The sequence below is a fragment of the Carassius gibelio genome, chromosome A1 (genome assembly GCF_023724105.1).
Source record: "Carassius gibelio isolate Cgi1373 ecotype wild population from Czech Republic chromosome A1, carGib1.2-hapl.c, whole genome shotgun sequence".
NCBI lineage: Eukaryota > Metazoa > Chordata > Actinopteri > Cypriniformes > Cyprinidae > Carassius > Carassius gibelio.
In genome coordinates, this window is record NC_068371.1 from 8,430,397 (window position 1) to 8,451,771 (window position 21,375).

Consider the following 21,375-nt stretch of genomic DNA (forward strand, 5'->3'; position numbering starts at 1 on the left):
TTCTTTGAAAATGTGCATTCCGGGCCGGAATGTCGAATTTTGTTTTGGTTTGTGAAACCCGCCCACTGCCAGTTCACTCAATTGTATTCCGGCACCCAAAGGTTGCCAGTTGGCGGAAAACACAGGGTATTTAATTTAATCATGAAGTGCACACTTGGTGTTGTCAGTCTGGCAATCTGTGTGTGTGTGTGCGTCAAGGCTGAGGATGATGGGCTGGGTGAAAAAAAACCTCTCCAATATTATTAATTTGGACTGCAATATCTAGTTCAACCACTTGTAGGGATGAGCGATATATCTAACGATATGATCATCTAGTTTGTAAATCTGGTTCCGTGATTAGCGCTAAATCACCATCACCTGCTTTCAAGTGGAGTAGCACTTAATAGACAGAGCCGTAGATCACTTGCAAGCTACGCAATATCGCGTTCATTATCGAAGGCGATTCATCTCGCAGCAGTAGAGGCGGCACAACAATAACGACATTTTAATAATCCCGCCCACTCTAATGTGATGCTAAACTGCAGTGGAAGTGAAAACCGTACCGAACCGAACCGTACAGTACTGAGCCGTGCAAAGCAGTCGTACCATGCAGTGGAACGCCAAAATTGTGACCGTGATTCCAGGCCATAATGTTTGCATTTCAGAGACATTGATGTTTTCTGCAGCCCTACTTTCATACTTTTGTTCTGACCTCTGACTTAAAAAATACACTTATTCTTCTAAAAAAACAATAACAAATTTTTTTTTTGAAACCCCAGTCTGTGTTGTTCCCTGTTAAAAACACTGTAGGGTCTGGGAATAAAATATTATTTTTGAAGTTTTTCTACCTTATTAGAATTCTGCAGAGCCACTTGGCTGGCTTAGGTCCAAAATCACAAAAACATCCCGGCCCATAGCAACACTTCAAAACAAGGCATCTCAGTGGTGTAAATTGCATTTCCACTAATGGATTCATTAAGAGCCCTTGTAACAAACAAAGCAGGCACTGTTGTGAATCTAGAAGTCTAAACTTTCTTTTAAGATTCAAACAAAGACAATCCAGAAGGACTGTGCAATTAATCGAAAAAACATTTTGATTTTGGCCTCCAACGGTCATGAAAATACAATAATCGAATCGAGATAAAGCGATTATTGTGCCCCATTCTGCCCCCTTTATGCTCTTTCATTCCTCCATAAAAGCCCCATTTCCCGTGCAAAACAGTAAAATCATGTAACATGACATCTGCATAATGGGACATGTTTTATTTATAAAAGTATCTTTATTTATGTTTTTAAAAGCGTGAAAGAGAACTTTCGCTGCTCCTCTGGAAGAGATATGCGCTTAGAGACGGAACAGAACACGGACATGTAAAGTCATCTTTTAGCTCAAGGTGCGCGCCTAAATGCTCATACACGCAAAAATGTGTAAAAATGCTGCACTTAGTGATTATTCATATATACCTTCGTCGGTCATGTAATAAATGAACGTAAAGAGTTGAGAATGAAAATACGTGTCTTAGGTAATTTGGATCCGTGCGGCTCTTAAAGTAACAGTGGGCTGTTTTCCTGCTGCGACTGTGTGTTTATTAGTCAAACAACAAAAGACAAATTTATAATCACACACTGCTCTTGAGTGAAGGACTTCTGTAGCTTTAAGAAACAAAAAAAAGTGTAATTCTTACAGTGAATACTGCTGTTTATTTTACATATGATTATTAATTTCTGTAGTAGGCTGTAAACTGCTTGATACTGGCATAAAATAAACATTAAAGCACATTTTGTTTCATTTGTATCTTTTTTGGTCTATTGCATTTGTCCTTTGCTTTTTTATTACTGACAGTTTAAATATTTCCAGTAATTTTTTTTTAAGATCCTATGCCTTTTATTGACGTGAAAACACATTACAACCTCTTGTAAAAATCCCCTTTTATCCCTTGTTTGTTCTTAAATGCATTGTTCTCTCAAAAATGAAAGATCTGTCAATTCTCACCCTCATGTTGTTCCAAACCCGTAGGACTTTTTCTTCCACGGAACATAAAAGGAATGGTTTTTGAAGAACATCCTGGCCATTATTTTCAATACAATGAAGTGAAAGAGAAATGTACACTTGTTTTGTGTGTGTGTATTGTAAGACTTCATAACACTTATATTTTGGAAATGTTGTATGGACCAATTTTGTGATACGTTTATGCTGCCTTTTTTTTAAAGCCTAAAACAACCCCATTTCTCATTGACTTCTTTTGTACATAAAATGACCAGACCAGGATATTCTGGTAAAATTCACATTTTGTCTTCCACTCAAAATGTAGAAACATCATGACAATGAGTAATTAACTGCTTAATTTTGAGTGAACTGTTCTTTTAAAAGAGATGTTTTATCATAGACATCATGTCTAAACTACAGTTATGTTACTGGTGATACTATAATATGTTTTTGAGTGTGTGTTGAAGATGCTCTTTATTTGAAGAACATATCTATTCTTAAGTTTGAGGACTAAGGTTTATTGTTTGTTGTAAAATGACTGTAGGCCTGTCCTCCCCACTGTATTACTGTAGATGGATGACACAGTCTCTAGCACTGAATATGACTCATAAACACATTTATGGATGTTGTATAGCCTTTACAGCCTTTTATTGGCTTTTGGTATTTATTATAAAGCTAGTTTTTTAGATAGAGGTACTATTTATTGTTTTTCATGTTTTTTCTTTCAGTCACCAGACCCAAACAACATGTTGGGACCACCCAAAGATGGCAGAACTGTACCAGTCATTAGGTAGGCCAGATTCAGATCTGATGTTGTATGAAGTAGGGCTGGATATTGAATATTAATAGTACATTCTTGAACATTTTTGCATGACAACACTGTAAAGACGGCAGCAAAAATCATCATGAAGATCTTCATGTGACATTTTATTGTGCATTAGTAATTACTCAAAAGGGACCGTTTTGCATCATTGCAAAAGGTTTGTGTTTCAGAAAATTCCCGTTCTATTCATCAGAGAATTATGAATTAATGTATTTAGGCTTCCACCAAATTTTTAAGAAAATATTAGATTTTATTAACACTGATAATAAAACCAAATGTTTATTGAGCATTAAATCGGCATATTAGAACGATTTTTGAAGGAACATGAGACTGGAGTAATGTAAAGAAGTAAAAAATTTAGTTTGCCATCAAAGAAATTACATTTTAAAATATATTAAAATGGAAGATGGTTCTTTTAAGAGGCTTATGACAGATAGAGACTGAATATTAGTATAAATCTAACATTTTAATGTTTACACTTGGCAACGATGCCTGTGAAATAATGGTTAATGTAAAATAACGTTTATATAAATAAATATATTGATATGTTAATATACATGGATAAATTGTTGAAAGGCTAACATTTGCAATATTTGAATCTATCTGGTAGTGTAATTGCCCTGGAGTAAATGTCATATTGTTTTTGATCAATGGATTAAAAATGGAGAAACTGCTGAAACTCATCTAGCTTGAAGTATTTGTTGCCCGTGTTTCAGATCCCCGACAAATGAGATCAAAATTAGAAATTGTCAAATGCAGAGATGAGAGGATTGACTCAGACAGTAATGAAATGTTGCATGATGAGTTTGCTGAAATGAACGTTTGTCACATTTTCCTCTCTTGCTAAACAGCGGATCTCAACAATGTACGGTTCTCTGCATACAGGACGGCAATGAAACTCCGACGAATGCAGAAAGCTCTCTGCTGTAAGTGCACAAACTGTACTCTTCACGATCACACAACATTGTTCATCTTTTTTCAGGTTGTTTCTGAACATTTGTCTTTCTTGTGATAATAAGCTGAAATATATATTTTTGGGTCTTTTACTGAAAGGTAAAGAGCATTTTTACTCCCATCAGATTTTGTTGTAAGTTGTAAATATCAAAATTTAATTTAAAGATGTTTAGAATTACCATTTTCCACACATTTGATTACACAATTGTTGTCAAACTGCTGACCTTGGAAAGTTAAATAATAGTTCAGGCTGAGCAGAATGACCAGCCCGAACACCTTAGCAACCCTATAGCAACATTCTGGAAACAGCATAGCAGAACTGTAGCTGCTCAGAACACATTAGCAACTATTGTTATTTGTTTCTGTGCACAGTGGATCTTCTGGGCATGTCTGCAGTCTGTGAGGCCTTTGAGCAGCACAATCTGAAACAGAACGAGCAACTCATGGACATCACGCAAGTGATCAACTGTCTGACCAGCATCTACGACCGTCTAGAGCAGCAGCACAGCAGTCTGGTCAACGTGCCTCTGTGCGTGGACATGTGTCTCAACTGGCTGCTCAACGTCTATGATACGTACGTTCAACCTTTTTCTTGTTGTTTATGCATTAAGATCAAAAATTTTAATTCTGTCATTTACTCCCCCTCATGCCATTCCAAATGATGTCATTCGGTAGAATACAAAAAGAGAAACTGTGAAGAATGTCCTTGCCACAGTGCATCAAAAGAGTGAATTTGTGTTTCTTGATTCTAAAAAGATCATATGGGTTTGGAATGGGGGTTGCACCGATTAGTCTCTAATAGACTTTAATGCTTTGCCTTGACGTTTAAAGCTTAACATTGACTAGTCACTGGTCCTATAGAGGGCACAATAGGATAAGAAATCATTGAAGTCCACATTTATGCTCTGTTTGCAAACAGTTAAAATGACAAATAAATGCATACTCCGAAAGCACTCCACAAGACATGTGATTATGCTCGAAACTGAATGGGAGAATGCACAATTTAAACAGCTTTTTGTACAGGTATCAGCATTCTAATCTAATGCTCTGCTGCATTGTAACGCGCACACACACAGACTACAGGCTACAGATCGTACATCATTTAGCGTTGAAAACACTTCTGTGGTTTCTCAATAAAATATCTTAGAAACTGAAAAGTTCTAAACTAATAACTAAAATACAGTTTCACTTTTAGTAGAGAGACTCTGCTAGGTAGAATTAATTCACGCACTGGATCTGATTGAGCACAAGCATAAATCCATGAGAAATATAATGATCCAAAGACAAAAGAACAGATAAAACATAGCTGTTATAGGAGCATATGCCATGTGGACAGCGCTTTGTCATATGCCATAACTGTGCACAAGGTGTTTGAGTCTAAGCTTAAGCTTCAGGCTTATTTGTTCATTAAGGATGTCATCAGAGACTTGTCAACATCAACTCGAACTTTCATCACATAATTGTCAACTTTAACAAATCTGAAGTTGTTCAACCCCAGGTTTGGAACAACATGAGGTTGAGTAAATGATGACAGAATTTTAAATTTGGGGTGAACTAATCCATTAAATACTAGAACATATGAGTCAGAGAGAATCAGCTGGAGTTGGAGTCAGTTCTCAGCAGGCTCACACTGAGCCATAAATCATGCAGTGTTTGTACATGGAGGTGGTAGATTCCACAGAGGACCCCCGTCTGTCCCCCAAAGTAAACCGAGAGAAAAGCATTGGAGGTCTTTTCATTCTCTGCCTGCTTTTTACGTAGATTGTTTCGATAAGCAATGATGTTCATAGTAGATGGGCTGAAGGTATGCAGGGTTCCTGTGGGTCTTTAAAAAAGTCCTAAATACAGTTCCATTGAATGTAAGGCCTTAAGCCTTAAACAAGAGTAATTTTCATTTTAAGAGGTCTCAAATTTAGGGGACAATAATGTGATTACATTTCAAAAGGCAATGATTTTATTACATAAATGTGAGCACTGTTCACTGACATGCTGCACTAAACATGCGCAAAATATGATTGTGGTTTGGCGTAGCTTGTCAGTGAACAACGGCTCTGTGTAGTTAATACTGCTCCACTGATTACAGAACCGGCTTTACTGACAAGATGTGCATTAAATATCGCATGCTATTTATCATGCAGCCCTATTGTTGTATGACAAAATACTTTGATGTCATACACCGATCGGTATGCTCAGTGCTGATTCAAGTCGAACACCGATACGTCAAGTCAAGTCTGCTTTATTGTCAATTCTTCCACACGTACAGTACATACATACAGAGAATCAAAATTGCGTTACTCTCAGACCCCCGGTGCACACAGATAACATTAACATTAAAGCCTAAAAATCTAGATCAAAATATAAAATCTAGATACAGCTATACAATAAGGGAATGTAAAAAATAAAGACATATAATAAAATTAAAAATAAAGTTAATTAAAGCAGCGCAAGGCAAAAGGCAGATAGAGTGCAAATCAATGAAGTGAACAACAGTGCAGATAAAAGATTATTTAGCGCAAAAACAAAAGCTTAAGTCTGATTAAAGTGGCAAAGGGCTCAGGAGCAGTTATTTTATTTAACTGACTTATGAGGTAGTGGAATGATGTCAGCTCCATGGAGAATGAGGTAGTGAGCAGACCAATGCTGCACAAAGTGACTGGTGCATGTCATTGTATATTAGTGGGGGGGGGGGGGCATAGTTCAGTGGTGCCTGGGGCAGAAGAGGGGGGGGGGGGACAAGTTCGGGAGTGAGTTCAGCTTCCTGACAGCCTGGTGGATGAAGCTGTCCTTCAGTCTGCTGGTCCTGGCCTGGAGACTCCGCAGTCCTCCCTGATGGCAGCAGGCTGAAGAAGCTGTATGATGGGTGGGTGGGATAACCTGCGATGCAGAGGGCTTTGCGGGTGAGACGGGTTCCATAAATGTCCTGGAGGGAGGGGAGAGAGAGACACTGATCTTCTGAGCTGCTCTCACTATGCGTTGCAGAGTCTTTCGGCAGGACGCGTTGCAGGACGCGACAGGATGCTCTCGATGGTGCCTCTGTAGGTGGTGTACATGATGGGGGGCGGGGCTCTGGCTCTCCTCAGTTTGCGGAGGAAGTAGAGACGCTGATTTGATTTCTTGGCCAGTGCTGCTGTGTTTTCAGTCCAGGAGAGGTCCTCTTTGATGTGCACACCCAACTTGGTGCTGCTCACTCTCTCCACAGTCGCACCATTGATGGTCAGAGGAACGTGCTGAGTGTGTGCTCTCCTAAAGTCTACAACAATCTCCTTCATCTTCTCCACGTTCAGAGAGAGATTGTTATCACTGCACCACCTGGCCAAGCGGCTCACCTTGCTCCTGTAGTTTGTCTCATCTTTGTTGCTAATGAGACCCACCACAGTCGTGTCATCTGCAAACTTAATAAAAAGGTTGGAGTTGTGTGAAGGTGAGCAGTCATGGGTCAGCAGAGTGAAGAGGAGGGGGCTAAGCACACATCCTTGGGGGGGCCCCAGTGTTCAGTGTGATGGTGCTGGATGTGTTGCTGCAGACCTGTACTGCCTGAGGTCTTCCAGTCAGAAAGTCCAACAGCCAGTTGCACAGCAAAGTGTTGAGCACCATTTGGATCAGTTTGTAAATGAGCTGTTGAGGAATTATTGTGTTGAATGCTGAACTGAAGTCTATGAACATTCTGACATATGAGTCATTTTTGTCCAGAAGTGTGAGCTCTGAGTGGAGGGTAGTAGAGATGGCATCATCGGTCGAGCGGTTGGACCGATATGCAAACTGGAAGGGGTCCAGGGAGGGGGGGAGAGCAGACTTGATGTGGTGCATGACTAGCCGTTCAAAGCACTTCATGAGGATGGGGGTAAGTGCAACAGGACGGTTGTCATTGAAGCAGGATGGAGAAGGCTTCTTCTGAACTGGGAAGATGGTGGTAGTTTTAAAACATGTGGGAATAACAGCCCGACTCAGTGAGATGTTGAAAATGTCTGTTAAGACATCAGTGAATTCTGCTGCACAGTCTCTGAGTACACGCCCAGGGATGTTGTCAGGACCCGGAGCTTTGCGTGCATTGATTCTCTTGAAGGATCTCCTCACGCTGTCTGGGGTCAGCGTCATCACCTGGTCGCCAGGAGGAGGTGGAGTCTTCTGTGCAGTGGTGCTGTTTTGATGCTCAAAGAGAGCGAAGAAGGTGGGTGTTCGGCTCATTTAGCAGAGAGATGTTGTTGTCAAAGGTCCGTGGTGGGGGCTTGTAGTCCGTAATGGTCTGTATCCCCTGCCACAGGTTTCTCTAGTGTCTCTGCTGTCGCTGAATTGATGAGCTATCCTCCTGGAGTACTGTCTCTTAGCCTCTCTGATGCCGCGGGACAGGTTGGCCCTAGCTGTTCTCAGGCCCCCCTCATCTCCACCTCTGAAGGCAGCGTTCCGTGTCTTCAGAAGTCTGTAGACCTCCCCTGTCATCCATGGCTTCTACTTGGCCCGGACAGTGATGGTTTTTGTGACCGTTACATCATCAATACACTTGTTGATGTAGGCAGTGACAGTCTCCGAGTACTCCTGGAGGTCAGTGGTGTTATTGAATGTGGCAGCCTGCTTAAACATGTCCCAGTCAGTTGTGTTGAAGCAATCTTGAAGAACCTCTGATGATCCTTCTGGCCACACTTTAATCTGTATTTGCATCGCTTTGACCATTCTCTGTAGATCTCCCCTTTTCACGCATCACGATTGGTCGATTATGTACAATGGCTGCATGTTATTGGTCTAACAATCATTACCTTCATTAAGTATGAAAACAGGAAACCAAAGCCAAAACCTGGATATTTTAGGCAATATAGAAATCCTGGCCAGGAGGTGTCCTGGGTAAATGACATGTTTGGTCACCCTAGTTATTTACTTTATTTAAACACATTATTGTTTCTGCAAAATCCAATGTAGATCAACCACTAGTTTGCTGTTATAAATGGCATTAAGTCCTTGTTGAATATGTGCCCCAGTCTGTTGAATGATATAAAAGATACACTTTTTTGGAAATGATTGGTTTGTTCTGTAAACTTACATTTTAAAAATGCTTCCTATATCCTGGTTAAACACAGACAAATTCAAAAAGTGTATATCTTATCAAACTGTGGTGCAAAAACATGTAGGGTGTTTTGTTCCTGATCTTGAATCTTTATCTGCAAAAATAGATAAAAAAAGAGCAATTGACAGTCTTGCTGTAGTCATTTTTTACCCTGTAATTTATTTATTTTTCTACAGAGGACGAGCGGGAAAGATTCGTACCCTATCCTTCAAAACAGGAATAATCTGTTTGTGCAAAGCTCACCTTGAAGATAAGTACAGATGTAAGTTTTTCTGCTTATCATATGCATCTTGTTCTTTCTATTCTGTCTCTAAGCTGTAATGAGAGCCAAGATATTCGCTCCATTTATGGAACTGTACTAGCAGCAGTTTACAGCTCTCTCAGGTGATTTTAGGGTCTTGTATTATGTTGTCATTGTTTACTTGATAATAGCACTGCTGTAAACAGTTGTAAAGCTTTGGAGTTTGCCCAGTATATAGCACACAGAACAGTGCAACAGCTGCTCAGAAATAAATGTTTATCCACCTAGCAACTGCACAGCAATTGCTGGCATTTACATTAATAACAAGTGTTTTAATACACTTCACATTGATGAGACAAACAAAACTGTTCCCAAATGGTGAAAAACTGAAGAGCATGTTTTCATTAATATACACACGTTCAATATATTTTAAAAGTCTGTTATGCTCATGTACCATGGTGAAGACCCTAAAGAATCATTTCAACTTGTGGAAAACGGGCATCTGGTGACCCCTTTAAAACAAAGTCTCTTACGATCAAAATACAGTAAAAACCGTAATGGTGGGAATATTATTATAGTTTAAAATAATGGTTTTCTGTTTGAATCTTTATAAATCAAATGTGCTAATTAGCAAGTTTCACAATGAATGTGCCTAAGGTAAACAGAGGGGCGGGGTCAGCAGAGCTCATTAACATTAAAAGGAAAATGCTACAAAACGACTTACTCTGAAAAGAGCTGTTTTTGACAGAGTAAAAATTTGTTTTTACGCTACCATTTGAGAAATTTTAAACAACCTATGTTACAGACTGTTCATTAAGACCCTAAATAATCATATCAACTTGTGGAAAATGGGCATCCAATGACTTCTTTAAAATAAAGTCTCTTACGCTCACCAAGGCTGCATTTATTTGGTCAAAAATACAGTCCAAAAGTAATATTATTTTATTTTATATAATATTATAATATATTACCATTAAAAAGTAAATATATATATATATAATTTTTTTTTTTTTATGTGTTTTTATTAATCGGCAAAGCCGATTTTTTTTTTAGCACATGCTTGCACATAAATATATAAATCAATATTTGTTTTGTAAATATTTAATATTTTACATTGAAAAATTCAGTTAGATGCTTGAGTATGGATCAATTTCAAAGGATTTTTTTTTTGCTGTTTTGTGTAAATAAATTCTTTATGGTGTTGACTGTTACATGTTTCCCTCATCATTTCCTCCTGATCCCTGTAGTTTTGTTCAGAGAAGTGGCCAGTGCTACAGGCTTTTGTGACCAGCGGCGCCTCGGCCTCCTTCTGCACGACGCCATTCAGATTCCCAGGCAGCTGGGAGAGGTGGCATCTTTTGGTGGGAGCAATATCGAGCCCAGTGTGCGCAGCTGCTTTCAGTTTGTAAGTAACCACTGTCTTCATTCATGAGCAGATCAAGTTAAAGCGGCCATGTAGAATATGCACTTTGGTAGCATTTTTTTCAGCATTTCCTGCATATATTTTCTTTCGCTCTGATATGAAGGCCAATAACAAACCAGAGCTAGAGGCTTCAGTCTTCCTGGACTGGATGCGTTTGGAACCTCAGTCGATGGTTTGGCTTCCTGTCCTGCATCGTGTGGCGGCCGCTGAGACAGCAAAGCACCAGGCTAAATGCAACATTTGTAAGGAATGTCCTATTATTGGCTTCAGGTATGGATCTTTTCTTTAGTGCTATTTTTTAGAATGACTGATTCTGCTTCAAGTGCTTTAAAAGTATCAGCAGTTTTTTTGTGCATTATTAAGCATTGCACCAAACTTCAAGGCAAAAAATAAATAATAATTTTGAGCCTCGTAAAGCAGCAGTTCAATTTCTTTTAGAGGTTTTATTTAGTCCTGCTTTTGCTTTACCTAAAGTATTTTCAACATGATTTTAAAGTGACCCGTTTAGTTTTTTGCTGGTCTTACGGTTCATAAGAGTATGTCTTTTCAAAAAGATTTTTTGGCTCTGTAACAAATTTTTCACAATCCAGTATATTTCCAGCAAACAGTATCATGGATTGCATGGAAAAACAATGCTGAAAATAAAGAAATGCAACTAAACATTGCTCTGTTGCATGATGATTTGGCTGATGTGATACAGAGTTTTGTCTCGTGTTTGTTGCATGTGTTAAGCTGAGAAATCACACTGCTGTTTTTGTTTATGCACAAAATGTTCACTTTTCCTATTTAGCTTATATCATCTTATATCATGTTAATCTCTACACAGGTTTATGGTAGTATTTATACATTTGTGTGTCAGTGAGCTCTTAGTTCCAGTGCAAAATCTGGTTTCTAAATGCAAAACCAGCGCAATTTCTATAGCATTGAAAAACCAAATAACAATTTACAGATACTGTCAAATAAATGTCTAATAGATATTTTTACCTGGCATAAAACAAGTAAAAATATGGAGTGACTTTTTCACTCCAGAATAACATTAATTTTGTTTATAACCAGACTGTAATATGCTCACTGTTGAGACTAGGTAAGAACAGGGAAGAGCTCCACCTGGGGGATCAAGATATAACTACACCTTTCTTGGACGTAATCTTGCGTGCAAGTTGCTTCAGATCCAGGATGTTTTGAATGTTTAGCCAGGGACTTTTACACTGATCTCATTGTTTGTGTCTGGTCTCTGCAGGTACCGGAGTTTAAAGCACTTTAACTATGATATCTGCCAAAGCTGCTTTTTTTCTGGCAGAGTGGCCAAAGGTCACAAGATGCAGTACCCTATGGTGGAATATTGCACACCGGTAGGTTTTTTGCATCGCTGTGTGGTTAGTATATACACTGTAGCTTTTTGCCTTTATTGCAGTGGAAGTTTAATCCTAAAATCTGTTGACTCTGCCATCTGTGTCCTTATACAGACGACGTCAGGAGAGGATGTGCGAGACTTTGCCAAGGTGTTGAAGAATAAGTTCAGGACAAAGCGCTATTTTGCCAAGCATCCTCGCATGGGTTACCTTCCCGTCCAGACCATCCTTGAGGGGGACAACATGGAGACGTGAGAGTATTTTATGTGTTACCATCAGCTACTGATTAAGTAGACAAATGACAGCTGGTAGAGTGCATCACACTGCGAATCTAGATATTATCAAGAGAGCAGAATTAACGTGTTTCTATGCATCAAAGTGGCTTCAACAATATTTACTGTATTTTCCGCACTGTAAGGCGCACTGGTTTATAAAGCGTATAGAATAGAAGAGTCACACGTTTGACTGGTTTTGCGTTATGCATCCACTAGATAGAGCTGTGCTAAAGAGAAATGTCAACATTTTGACAGAGCGCCTTGATTTTTGAGAAAATTAAAAGCTTTTAAGTGTGCCTTACAGTGTGGAAAACACGGTAAACAAAATAAATAATCATAAAGATGCGATTAGTCTGATTTAAGATTATATTGGATGCACTGATCAGTGTTATTGATATACTATTATATCATTTATTAATGTTTGCTTTTATTTTTATATTTTCAGTAAAAAAAAAAAAATATACGTTTTAGTAACTTTATATTACCATATTAAAAAATAAACAAAAAACATTTTTTTTTTCTATTCAGGCTTAGTGGTTTTTAGTACTACAGTTTAATCTTATTTTCTTTCAGGTAGTTTCTAATTTGTTAAAATTGTATCATCTAACATTTGTATTTTTTTGAATCTGTGAAAACAAGTTTTAATAGTGTTTTTTAGTTAACAGTAGCAACACTCAAACTTGCACCTTTTAATTGCACCTGCAAGAGTTTGGCTTGGGTTTTTCTGCTTTACCACTTGCATTGATCATTACTCAGGTTCACAGTAGGAGTGTTTATGCTCTGAAATATATATTTTTTCCCTGCAGTGGAGCAGCTGCAAATGAGTGCAGTATGTCAAGAGTAAATGCATCCACACATTCTTACCACGTTCTTTTTTTAATTTAACCCCAACACACAACCAACACTGTTGAATCAGACAATTTCTCAACAGACACATTTTTCATGATGGATAATATTGGCCACTAAAAATGCTGTTAGGATTTAACTCTGTCGTCATATCAGTGGGTTTGTGTGTTTGGGGCTTCTTAAACCATGTCACCATCATGCTTTCAATGCATCTACTTGTCCTGTCCATCATCACATCTTTTTTTTGTCTTGCAGTCCTGTTACTCTGATCAACTTCTGGCCTGTTGACCATCCGTGAGTACATCCACACACTAACATGCTCACGCACATCCACAGAAATCAGCTTACTGGATCACATAATATGAACATGCCATTTGGTGTTGTTAATGTATCCACAGAATAGAAAGAACATTCAAGATTTTCACTTAACAGTTAAAATGTGAAACATAGTACTAATTTCTAATTGAGTGCATTTAAAAATTCAAATGTAAATTTAATTGAAATTCAAATTGCAAGTGTGGTGCTCTCTTTTAATGGCAGAGTAAATGAATCTTGAGTTTCTACAAAGAATTTTGTTAAATGATGTTCCTGTTGGATGATGCTGCATCCACACTGGTGGACGGCAGCGCAGTGTCCAGCACCAGTGTCGTATTGTTCAACAAACATTAGTATGTTTCATCACTTACAGTACACTGTTTAACTCTACTGATCTGTGATATTATACACACTTTTCCACAAAACACTCATCTTCCATTGTCAGAACCGTGAGATATTTTGAAATTTGTGTCCATTCCATGGCTTCCACTATTCATCTGCAAGATTAACCTGTTACCATGGTGTAGGGTTTGCTAGGTGTTTTTAAAACTTAAATTATTATTAAAGTTAATGCACACTGTGTGTTATCTAAGCGTTTGCATACTCTACCGTTCAGAAGTTGGCATTAGTTATCCCCCCCCCCCCACAAAATGCAAATTTATTAAATTTATTTTGCCAATTAACAGTAAAGACATTACCTAAGTTACTTAATTTTTTCATAAAAAAATAAAATATTTTAAACTTTGAATTCATTTCTCTGGATTCAAAGAATCCTGAAAAAGTATTATAGTTTCTACAAAAATAAGAAGCACGGTTGTCTTCAAAATTAATAAGAAATGTTTCTTGATTGGCAAATCACTGTTAAAGACTAAAGTAATGGCTGCTGAAATTTCAACTTTAACATCACATTTTAATCACAAAACATTACATTTTAAAATATATTCAAATAGTAAACTGTTATTTATTTTTTCATAATATTTCATGTTGTTCTTTTTACTGTATTTAGCATCAAATAAATGTATCCCTTGTGAAGGATTTTTTTATTTTTTATGAAATCTTACAGACCTCAAACATTTGAAGGTTATACAAATGTAAACATAAGAGCAGCTCAAAATGAGTTCCCTAATTGTCATAGTGTTAAAAATTCCACATGATTTCTGTTTGATATCTTTTTTTTATGTTTGACTATGTAATGCTCAATGTTATAATTCAGTTTCAGTTTTTCTGTGTTTTCTGACCTTTGCTCTACTGTCACTGGCAGGCCGTCATCTTCCCCTCAACTCTCCCATGACGACACCCACTCACGCATCGAGCATTACGCTAGCAGGTCAGTCTTTGTTAAGCATGGGTATTTTGGTCTTACTATGTAACTGTATATTTAAAAGACCAGACTCGCATCATATTAGGGCATCATATTGCATCATATTTGATGTGATGGTGTATACCCTACGATGGTACAGTTATGTCATAAAACAAATGTGTTTGAAATTAGTTTTTTAACTAGAGAGAATTGATGACTGTCGCTTGCAGTGTTTAGTAACAAATGAAATGCATTCGTGTTAATATTAAGCACGCAAGTTGGAGCAGTGTGGCCTTACTGACATGAATGAATGCAATTGCATGAACTTTTTATGAATGAATACAGAATGATACTGTGTTTTCACAGGCTAGCTGAAATGGAGATCCGGAATGGCTCATATGTGAATGACAATGTATCGCCCAATGAAAGCATGTGAGCTTGCAACTCATTTACACTCTTCTGTACATAATATCATACCATAAATGAATGTAATAGTGTGTGAAGAACCTAAAACTGATCTACTTACAACTCCCAGAATGCCAAAGGTAGATGCATACATTTAACTGCTTGTGGTTGGATAAAAACAACTCCTTTTCAACTTAAAAATGGTGAAATGTGTATGAAAGAGCTGAGTATAGGAAGAGTTCCTCCAGAAATGAATGTCATTCCAAATTAATAATTTTTTTGGGGGACGAACTATTCCTATAAGTGATATAAAAAAAATTTAAAAAATTCTTGTATCAGCTCTTTCCATCCATACACAAAGCAGTGGAGATGAGTAATAAACCTGTATCATTTTCCCAGCACGCTCAGATTTAATTATAATAAAACAATTACATGTAAACGCTCTTCTTTTTTGTGGTATTAAAACAATAGGATTGGATTTAGACCAGCTTACTGCTCACAAGCCGATTGCACTGGTGTATTTTTCAGCTATTAGGAGTTTTAGGCATCAAATGTTAAATGAAATCTTAATGGATGTGATGTAGTGAGCTGCATATGGAGTTCTGCTGTTGTTGCTTTTGTTGTAGAGATGATGAGCATCTGCTGATCCAGCACTACTGCCAGAGTCTGAATCAAGGCTCTCCTCTCAGCCAGCCACAGAGCCCCGCTCAGATCCTCATCTCAATGGAGACTGAAGAGAAGGGGGAGCTGGAGAGAGTGCTCAACGATCTGGAGCAGGAAAACAGGTTTGATTGCATGTCCATTTCCTTTACAGTTGCAAATGATTGCTATTTGAATGAAATGAGATGGATGGACACTGGACTGTGTTCCATCAGCATACATCTGTGATGATGTGCTGCATTTTCAGAAATTTCGAATAAAATAGCTCTCTTCACATATTTACTTCCACAGCAATTTTTGTGAATCACTTATTTTATTTAAAGTTCCATGCTTTAGATCAGCGATTCTCATAGTTGGTCAACAACTGAAAATGTTTTCAGCCAAATGCAGTCCTTAATGAAAATAAGAAAATGCAGCCAACTAAATAGTCGTGCATGGTAAATAAACAGGCTTGTACGCTTTTACTACAGAGAAGAAAATGCTCTCTTTTATTGGTCTCGGCTCATCTGGAATTTTAAATATTAACCATTTAAGTATTTGATTTTGCTTTCAGTCAGTGGTTCTTAAAATCTTCAAACCAAGTTAAGCATCTGATTAGATCTGACCATTCAAGTACTACCTAGTGCACACAGATCTTCCCACACTCCTGAGTCAGGTACAGTATGTGGGCTACACATTTGAGTCTAATATTGCACACAGTGAGCTATATCAACATTGGGAATGGATTCATGTTATAAGTTGAGATTTAAAATACATATTTTAACTGCTACTATGAAAAGGAATAATGCACCTTTTTTGTTCTGGCAAAAATGCGTCATAGACAAATGTCTAAATATTATTTCATATAAAAACAGCTGGCGGCTCTGGTGAGATAGCAAGATCATGTCTATATAGCAATAGCAAATGTATGTGTGTTTTCCTAATCTCTCCCGTACGGACAGCAGAACTGTTAATGTAAGAGCTTATCGATACTCCAGTCTTTCATAATTTAGCCTCGGGGTCCATTTGATAGCTTTCGGTACCCATCCCTACCCTCAAGCCATCCTAGGTGTATATGACTTTCTTCTTCCAGACAAATCCAATATCAAGTTATATAAAAAAAATGTCCTGGCTCTTCCAAGCTTTATAATAGCAAGTGAAAAGGGGTCGAGATTTTGAAGTCCAAAAAAGTGCATCCATTCATAATAAAAGATGAATGTCATCCGCTGGAATGCCACTCTCTCGTGAATGCATGTACTATAGTTAGCAGAAGCTGGAGATCACAGTTTATAAAGTTTTAAATTTTTCATACAAAAATGCATTTAAAAAATGCAGAGTCTTTATAAATGCCACAGAGCCGTGTGGAGCACGTTTTATGATGAATTTATGCACTTTTTTTTTTTAGACTTCAAAATCTCGACCCCCATTCACTGCCTTTCAGGGTTGCCCGGTGCTCACAACAAAACCCTGTCCAATTGTTGCTGAAAACTAGCCCAATCACAGTTTGAGGGGGGGTCCCCCAATTAAAAATTGCACTCTGGGGGATATTTTTTTTTATTTTTATGACAGGATTCCCCTGGTAATATTCACATTTTAGGGGCTGAATATCATGTTTATTGGGGTCTCTTTAACCCGTGCACATGAAAAACAACCCTGGGCAACAGTGTTAAAGTAGCGGACTTGGCTATCATTATAAAGCTTGCCATTATAGAGCCAGAACATTTTGTATTATAATGCCAGCTGTATTCGTCTGAAAGAAGAAAGTCATATAAACCTAGGGTGGCTTGAGGGTGAGTAAATTATGGGGTAATTTTTTATTCTTGGGAGACCTATCCCTTAATATTTTTTATGGAAACCATTGTACTTTTTCAGGATTCTTTGCTGATGTTTAAAAAAAGACTTTACTGTTACTTTTGCTCAATTTAATGCATCCTTGCTGAAAAAAAGTATTGATTTAATTATTTTGCTGCATGGTGTGCCAACTGTGCCATAAATGAGCAGTCCATGCTAGCAGCACATGCTTATTTATTTGTCAGGCTCACCTTTTCCTGAGTTGCTGTTTTCTCGGCATCGTTCTGAAGTTGTCTTTCCTGTTGTGCAGGAAGCTGCAAGCGGAGTACGATCGTCTTAAGATGGCACATGACCACAAGGGTCTGTCGCCGTTGCCCTCACCCCCACAGATGCTGCCGGTCTCTCCCCAGAGTCCACGCGACGCTGAACTGATCGCCGAGGCCAAACTACTGCGGCAGCACAAGGGACGTTTGGAAGCAAGAATGCAAATCCTGGAGGATCACAACAAACAGCTGGAATCACAGCTCAGACGCCTTAGACAGTTACTTGAGCAGGTGGGTGGCGCATATCCTTAAGACTTTATTAATGTTTATACTTCTCTGCAAGTCAAACTCAAGCAGTCAGCTCCTGTCTAAACTTTGCTATGAGTAAATGTCTTCAGATTGCTCACTGACACTTTCCAAGGCATATTTCAAATCCTAGCTGTGGAATGTAACGCTGTTCATGTGCTTCCTTTTGATTGTCAACAGAAGAAATGAAACGAAATGCCCAGAGCATTGATATATTTTAATGTCAGTTTTTGGCTTTTAATGTTTGTTATATTTGTAGTTATATAAATAATTAACTTTTTTGGGAAAGTCAGATTTATCAATATTTTTCAGTATATAAATGTATATTTATAGTTGACATTTCTCTTGACTCATTGCAGTGCATTCTTGAACTTCTTTATCTATGGTCTGTGATGGACACAATGTTTCCTTAAAATTCAGCTAAAAGACGAGGTTAGCAGCTCACTAGTTTTCTTGTGTGCTGTTTTCAAAAGTCTAACATGAGTTAGTTTTATCAGTTTAACAATGTATTATTGTTAAAGGAAATATTTGTGCTGAATTCCGATGCTGTCTGGATGAATATAGGAAATGTTTTGTATAAGAGCTGGGATTTGCATCTCCATGTGTGTTTTGTACAGTTGCAAGTTCCAGTTATTTGTGCAACCTTTTGAAACAACCTTCCTGAAATGTTCCATCTATTTAAAGATGTTATCTTCTGCAAATGTGTGCATTGAAAGCTTTGTTTTAAAATGACAATTGATCATCAAAGATTAGTTTATATTTTTACATTCATCACTTTTTTCTTTTTTTTTTGAGTTTTGAAACTGCAGTAAATGGAATCTTTTATTTTTGTTTTGTTTTTCGCAAAAATGTTTAAACCAAAGACTATTGCATGGAATATTGTTAGTTCCTGTTGTTCTGTTCGAGTGCAGACATCTCTGTTAATTGTCCATGACATTCACTGTTCTGTATAAGAACTACTACTCAGAATTATTTCATTTTAGTCCATAGCACTGTGAAAGCCAAAATGATATTGACTGTATTAATAAGAATACAGCCTTATTCAAATCACTTTTTAGCATGAAATACACGGACAATCTTTATGCACTCCTTCATATCAAAATGTTATGCTCTTATCATTCAAGGTTTTGTTTTGTTCTGTTGTTCATTCAGTTCCTTTCGGGTTTTATAGCATTGTTTAGTCTTGGTGTGAAAAGATCTATAGTGCAATAATGTACACTTTTTCTGTCCTAATTGGCAACATAGCATATACATTATAGGTTGGAACTGAATATTTAAAGCTGATTTGAATATTTTCCTACCATACTTTGCCACACAACAGGCATTGTTGATCCTGTCTTTTTAGCAAGATCTTTTTGGTGGCTAAAAGAACGTTTTGAAGGACCGGTCATTCTTTCTCCATTTGTTTGTGGAGTTTGTTTGGTGTCAGCTTCTTCAGCAGTCTCCTTCCGCTTGAATAGAGGGGAAATCACATATTCTGTCTGCATCGTGTCTTGATGAATCAAGCGTAATATCTCGATGCATACTTCGAGAAAAAAACCACAACTTTAGTCGACTGGGGGTCTCTGCCAAATGGATTTATGTCACATTTGTTCTCGCAGAAATGGCTCCATGTGTTCTCTGTGGACCATTTGAACTAAAATCTCACTAGACTCCAGCTCCTTCCATTGGCCGACTTTTGCTTGAAGAACCAGACTCAATGAACGTGCAAATAAATGTTCTCAGTTTGTTCAGAGCCAGTGGATTATTGGCTTCACTTCGGTTTTCTTTTCTTTTCTTTATCCAAATAGAATTTTCATTAAGTTTACAATCAATCCTTTGCCTTCTAGTGTATGTTCTTGTTTTAGTAGCATCAATCACTTTTTTCCTCTGTTATATGCAAATAAACATGTTCTTATGTATAACATATATGCTCATGTGTTTCGCTTGGCAAATATCTCAGGAAGACCAATGACATGACCAGAACCATCATTCTTTTTCAAAGAGTGCTGTCAATTCTTATGAATTGTTAATGGTGGAAATTTTAAACACTTGTGTAGTGACAAACCATTTCAGACCATTCATTTTAAGATTCTGGTAGTATCTAAAATTGTAATGAAGTATAGGTAAGTATTAAATTTAACATGCATGAGTAATTTATATAATCAGTAGGGTTTTTTTTATTATTAAAGAACTCAAAATACTTTTATTCATCAAGAATGCATTAAATTGATCAAAAATGTAGTATGGACTTAGACTGTAGAAAATAAAATGCGGATCTTTTGAGCTGTGTTCATCAAAGAATCTGAAAACATAGTTATTTTAAATTGTAATAATATTTCACAATATTATTGTTTCTACTGTATTTTTATCAAATAAATGCAGCCTTGGTGAATATAAGAACTTGCCAACATTTGAAACAGTAGGCTAATTATCAGTAGTTCCTGAAATAAATATAATAATATTAATGGATGTATATGGCATGCACATTAAAAGGTTCTATTATAGAAGACCTTATTTAACCCTGACAACTGCCTTAAATATTGATGTATAGGACAAGGAATGTACAACTTGCAAATGGGTTTTGTGATGTCTGGTAATTTAATTTTTATATTTAAGCAGCATCACATCAGTTATTTTGTGTTTGATTGACTCTTGTTTAAAATTCAGTAATTTGTCTATAAATTATTAGAGAGGATTTTGTGAGGTTTAAAAAATAAATAGGCAGTAAAAGAATGTGAAGTCTTAGGTTAAAAATATAGAAATGGATGTTCTCAAATGAATCTGGAAATACAGAAGTACAAGCCAGTGCTGATGTTTGTGTCCAGTCCCCTGCCTAATCTATATGGTTCTTTCTGCCTGTGTCCCAGCCACAGACTGAGTCCAAGGTGAATGGCACTGCCCTGTCCACCCCCTCCACTGCCTCTCCGAGATCTGACACCAGCCTGGCCTCACTGCGTGTAGCCGCCAGCCAAACCACAGAGACCATGGGTAAATGTCCCTAACAACTTCAGTTCAACCAGATTCAACTCTTCAGCATTGATTATTCATCAAATTAAGCAGGCTAAATAATAATAATCAGTAGTAGTTTCCATCCTTAGCAAAAAAAAAAAAAAAAAGCCAGTTTCCATCATTTATTCAAATAATATGCAACCCATTGTCTTTACCACTGTTAAACTTGCAAGTATTATGTGTAATAACTGTGAAGCTTTCATTGTACAAGTATGAGTTGGCTTGAAGCCCAGGCTGGTTTCAGCAAAAGATTTTCAGAACGGATAAAAAGAGGCAATGTTCTTATCTGAGCCAAACAAAAATGAACACAGGGAGCTTTTTATTATATATATATATATATATATAAAAAACACAAAAGAAAGAAAATTTGCTCTAAACTGCTAGCCAACATTTTATTTGTTGTCTTCACTTTTGAAGAAAACACAGTCCAAC

At 37.4% G+C, this 21,375-nt stretch overlaps 1 protein-coding gene across 10 annotated transcripts in view; it reads left to right on the plus strand.

Annotated features, from left to right (window-relative positions):
- The window catches only part of LOC127978590 (dystrophin-like), a 110,639-nt gene that overhangs the window by 84,936 nt on the left and 4,328 nt on the right, over nt 1–21,375 (plus strand). For 5 of the 10 annotated variants that reach the window (XM_052583690.1, XM_052583398.1, XM_052583562.1 and 2 more), the window contains 14 exons: nt 2,692–2,753; nt 3,638–3,712; nt 4,113–4,314; nt 8,973–9,058; nt 10,285–10,442; nt 10,564–10,730; nt 11,701–11,812; nt 11,927–12,063; nt 13,189–13,227; nt 14,510–14,575; nt 14,915–14,980; nt 15,580–15,738; nt 17,694–17,937; nt 20,802–20,922. In XM_052583690.1, coding sequence (XP_052439650.1) covers nt 2,692–2,753; nt 3,638–3,712; nt 4,113–4,314; nt 8,973–9,058; nt 10,285–10,442; nt 10,564–10,730; nt 11,701–11,812; nt 11,927–12,063; nt 13,189–13,227; nt 14,510–14,575; nt 14,915–14,980; nt 15,580–15,738; nt 17,694–17,937; nt 20,802–20,922 — 1,694 coding nt within the window. Of the gene's footprint in view, nt 1–2,691; nt 2,754–3,637; nt 3,713–4,112; nt 4,315–8,972; nt 9,059–10,284; nt 10,443–10,563; nt 10,731–11,700; nt 11,813–11,926; nt 12,068–13,188; nt 13,228–14,509; nt 14,576–14,914; nt 14,981–15,579; nt 15,739–17,693; nt 17,938–20,801; nt 20,923–21,375 lie in introns of those variants that run through there. The other 5 variants (XM_052583771.1, XM_052583469.1, XM_052583618.1 and 2 more) reach the window with 4 other exon arrangements.